Genomic DNA, 4,897 nt, shown 5'->3' with positions numbered 1-4,897 from the left:
GAGAACTCGCGGCTCTTTTCATCACACGAAAGCTCGCGGGGGGGGGCTCCGTAGGCCCGGAGTGGTTATTTCTGTAAATTAAGTTCACAAAATAGAAAAAAAAAGTGTGTTTTCAACACTGAATTATAAATAGATAAACAGCCTCTAAAATATGTTTTAAAAAGTAAGGTTTAAGAAAGTTTTATGATGCATGAATCTAAATCTTCTTCTAAGCATGATCTGAGCATACTGGCTCAGACTGAACAGTAAAGCGATCATGAGCATATTGATGATCGCTTTACTGTTCTGTGTCAACTTCTTCTTCACCATCTTCATTAAAGGAGTTCTCATCAGTTGAAACCTCAACCAACAAGATCTGCAACCTCTTCATTTCATCTTTATAGCTTAAATAGCGATGCATTTCACAACCTTTTCCTTTACGTTCACAATCTGAAATGAAAAGCATGAGCGCTTGCTCCGGGCCTCTGAGGCCCGAACCGGAATTTTATGGGGAAAAGGGGAAATGTACATTCCTGAAAAGCATGTGGTCAGTATGTAGGTCACCTCGAACGCAGCTAATGTGGACCTCATTCATTTCCGTTGAAAGGGTGATTTTTGGCAGCGTAGTTTTGTAATGACCGGGCCTGAGAGGCCCGATGCGAGTTCTCCCGGGTTAAAGCAACTCTTACCAGCTTTGAATTTTTAAAGTTATAATTTTCACTGTAGTAAGGTATAGGATTTTCTTTTAGTTTAAGAACTGGAGCTTTAAAATAGATTGCAAGTTCTGGCACCAGACTACCAGGTTCTTCCAATAGCTTTGACCACTTTCTCATTCTCTAGTTAATCTTCTACTATCTTGTAGTGATCTTCCCAAAAATCATTCTCTACACAGAAAAATTGATCTTCTAAAATGGGTGCAAAAAAATGTTTTTTTTTTGGGAACTCCATAAGTAAACTTAATTACCAAGCGAGAAAATTGGAGCAACTTTTATGATAATTTTCAATTAAAATGCAAAAACATCAACATCAAAAAAACATTGAAACCAAAACATTGGTGGGCCAAAAACATTGAAAGTAAAACATCGATGTTTCCAAAACATCGACATCGATGTAGCACCCCTAGTTCCCACTAAGGAGAAAAATATTAGCTTGAAATTGATACCAAATTCAGCTTAACTGGTTGAAAAGTTAAGAAATTAGAGAGATTTTCTGAATTCATGCCAAAACGGTGACTTCAAAAAATGATCAAAAATAAAATTTTTGAAAAAATTCTCCAAAGCATAATTTTTATTCAAAAAATCTAAAATTAATTTGGGGTTTTCTCATAGATAGCTGTTTGTAAAAAAACAATGGACAAAATCTGAGACATTTCGGCACATGGCATTAGGCGAATTGATGTGAAATGACCCGTATGCATTTCCCTTTTCACTTGTTAGCACATCTTTATGTTTTCTCTCACAAAATCCAGTAAATCACAGGCACTTGACGAACCCCCATTCTGATGCCAGAGAGAGAAATACTAATATTTGAGACCAATCATTTGAACAGAACATGAATAAGTAACTCATCTGATAGTAAACATTTCGTTCCAAAACCAAAACGCAAATGTGTGTCATTTGGATTTTTGAGTAGCATATGCCGTTTGTTGGGAGGAGCGTAGTGTCGTTCGTATGGGAGGAGCAGCTGCCGCTGACGCAGATTTGCGTCATTTGTCCCAAACAGGTTAATGCTCTTTGTGCTGAAAGTTAAAGCTCCTAAATGAATTGGACAGGAAAATGTGAATGTTTTTGAGCAAGTAGCACTTTAGTTAAAGTAAGGAAGTTTTCCATCATCTATGCTATCATTGCCATAAAAAATACCAAACATGAAAATGATTTATTTTTTTTCGTCAATTCAAATGAAATTGAAAAAGTTAGGTATAACATTCCTCTGTAATCTGCAATTTTTTTAGGTTTTGTCATTTTTCACTTTTCAATAAATTTTCACTCTCTTCCCCTCTCTTTCCTGTCTTTCTTTTTTTGGTTGTTGTGTGTATAAAATTGTTAATCCTGTACCACGGCTAGGCTGAAGTTGAAACACTGTTTTCAACTATTGAATAAGAACCCAGAGATAGCCTCTAAATTGATTGTTTCTCCCTTCTCATTAATTACCGCATCTGTGTTATTTTGAAATGAGCAATCTTTGCATCTTAACAGGGTTTCAAACTTTTATCTTCAGAACGTTCAGCTGTTGTCTACAAATATAAAGTCTTGCCTAGTAGTTCCTAACCTTTTTGGACCCATGGCCCTCACAAAGGGATGACTGACATCTATCGCTTTCACCGCCTTTATTCCCTTGAAAAAGCCATAAATTGCCACTAGTGAGCATCAATATTACTAAAAATATGATCAGTAATTTACTGCCCTATAGCCAGGGCTAATGCAGAAATACATAAAATACACCGCCAGCTCAGTCGATTCCATCCCAGGACTGCAGTTTCGTGCTTATTAGCACTCATCAGCCCAGAATAGGAAGGGACTGAGCTGGAGGTGGAAAACCTCTTAAGGGAGCCGAAATAGCCAAACAAACTGGTAGCTAATACAAAATTAGCACAGACCAGACGAATGACGAAAACAATGGTTCGGTTCAACTCGAAAATTGAAGGCAAGGCATAGTATTTTCAGTAAGGTAACACCCTATATTCCTATTCCACGCTGATGAGTTTTGTAATTTTTTGTAATTCTTTGTCTGAATTCTAACTGATTGTTTCGTATACATTTTTGCTCTCAGCACTCACTGAGTTCTATTAATTATTACTTACCTTTTAAATATGCAACCCATCTTCCCGTGGAAGAGCCAGATCTCCGAGGTTGAAAACCACTAGTCAACACGAAAAATTTTTAGTGATGGCTCCCTGTAAACATTCCTAGCCTATGTCGGTGAGTCTGTCATAGCACATAAAAGCAGTTAAACTATTTTGTGTCATGGTGTAAACTTCTTTTCGCATAAATGGACGTTAATAGAGCAATTCTTTCCTTTTTGAAAACAATTTTAGATTTGCTTAATCGTGGAAAACGTGTGTCAGACAAGTTAAGGAGTATTACTAAAGAATAGTTTGATTGTTGCACATATTAATCTTCACAGGTTTCGCACAGGAATTTTTCAATGGAAGGGGGGAGGGGGGGTCAGGATCAAAAGTCCACCATTCTCATATCAAACTCCAACACGCATCCAAACATATTCTTTTGTATTTATTGATTGTCGGGAACAAAAAACATTTACAAAAATTATTGAATAATTAGTTAGCATTAATTAATAAAATGAATTTATTTTAATAACAAATACTTAATTAAAATACCAGAATGCACAAGAATAAATGCTTTTACTTCTCTCATAATTAAAAATAAAAACAGAGAAGCAAAATCATCATTATAGAACAATTTATGTTCACATACAGGTTGATTTTGCAGAGGAAGAAAGAGGAAATGAATTTTATTTTTTTCTTTCTTAAATCTGAAATCATTGTTACCTCTGCTTGCAATTATTTTATACTTTATAAACATAGGATTACATTTAATCAAAAAAACTCAAGGGCGATGGGAGGGGTCTGGACCCCCTGAACCCACCCTTGTGTACGCCACTTACCTTCACTAATTTCATTGCTGTGGCCCAAGTGCAATTGCCTTGTGTATGACCTGAGGATTTAAAAAAAAGTTACCTACTGCTGACTTAAATCTCTTTCTTAATTTGTTGTTCCTCTCTTCGACACAAGTATCCTCATTAATTTTACTTTTTTACACATCCTAAAATGTTTTTCTCTTTCATAGGCCGGTTGCATTTTCTTTGCATACCAACGCTATCGTCAGGGTGCAGACACTGCATTCATGACCAGTGGTTTCGAGGGTGAGGCAGGCATGCCAGGGGGCGCCCCTTACACAAGTTACCCCGATGGACCCGAAATGAACGAGGGTTATCAGGAGCCACCCTTCTCGAGCCAAAAGGACATGGCGCCAGGTGGACCCGGGTTCCAACAGCAGGCTTATTAATGTGAAATTCCACTGCTAATACATATAATCTACTTGTTGAGTCATTTTTGTAGGTGAAAAGAAGGATTAGAGAGCTCCACATGTTTATGTACAGTGATTGTGCATTGTTATATTACTACTGTACTCCTTGGGCCGGCGACAAAAGTTTTTCGATCCTTTTTGACAAGTTGTGTGGTATTAGCATGCTGGGTTGCCCAACGATTTAGAAAATGGAGTTATTCCTGTCATATAAAGTGTTTGGCAGTTGTGTCCACTTGCACAAAGCTGGCAATGGAGCTTTCCCTTCCCTCCCACTTTTATCTTTTACTGTTTACACATATTCATTCCATGAGGTATGGTTGTATTTTGGAAGCACATTTGTTGCAAGAAACTGTTTGTTTTGGTTTGAATTCTTATTACATTGATCAAAGCAGTTTCCTTCCTGAATAATTTATACTTTTAAAAATAAATTGAGCATTGTATAACATTCAAATGAGTTTCAATTTTGAACCAGTGTTTGAAAGTACATAGCTGTCTTTAAATGTAAAATTAATTTACAAACATCATTGATCATGAGTTACCTAATCTTAAAATTACATGTCTTGGAAGAAGCAAAATTATAAAAGGTTCATGTTTGCACCCCCCCCCCCCCCCTTTTTTTTTGAATTCTCAGTGGGAAAGTAATGAATGGCTGGACTCAATTCATGTATTCAGTATATGATATTTCCTTTTAGTACATAAATTTAAACTATGTACATTAATGTATTGCATTTATAACATTCAGATGTATGAAAATTAAATTTTTTGAAATCAATTCAGCTTTAAAATTTTCTGTTTAACTAAGTTCTTTTTATAAAAAAAAAAGCTTTCCTATTTCAGTATTATACACTATTGTACTCCACTTGTCATTTTAT

The 4,897-nt window shown here is 36.0% G+C and overlaps 1 protein-coding gene across 1 annotated transcript in view; it reads left to right on the top strand.

Annotated features, from left to right (window-relative positions):
• The window catches only part of LOC129228382 (synaptogyrin-1-like), a 30,840-nt gene extending 26,347 nt beyond the window's left edge, over positions 1-4,493 (top strand). The window contains exon 4 of the mRNA XM_054863059.1: positions 3,786-4,493. Coding sequence (XP_054719034.1) covers positions 3,786-4,004 — 219 coding nt within the window. The 3' untranslated portion in view covers positions 4,005-4,493. The remainder of the gene's footprint in view (positions 1-3,785) is intronic.
• Positions 4,494-4,897: the final 404 nt, after the last annotated feature.

Source organism: Uloborus diversus, chromosome 8 (assembly GCF_026930045.1).
Source record: "Uloborus diversus isolate 005 chromosome 8, Udiv.v.3.1, whole genome shotgun sequence".
Classification (NCBI taxonomy): domain Eukaryota; kingdom Metazoa; phylum Arthropoda; class Arachnida; order Araneae; family Uloboridae; genus Uloborus; species Uloborus diversus.
The sequence above is the reverse complement of the archived record's forward strand: the minus strand, read 5'-3'. Positions and strand labels throughout refer to the sequence as shown.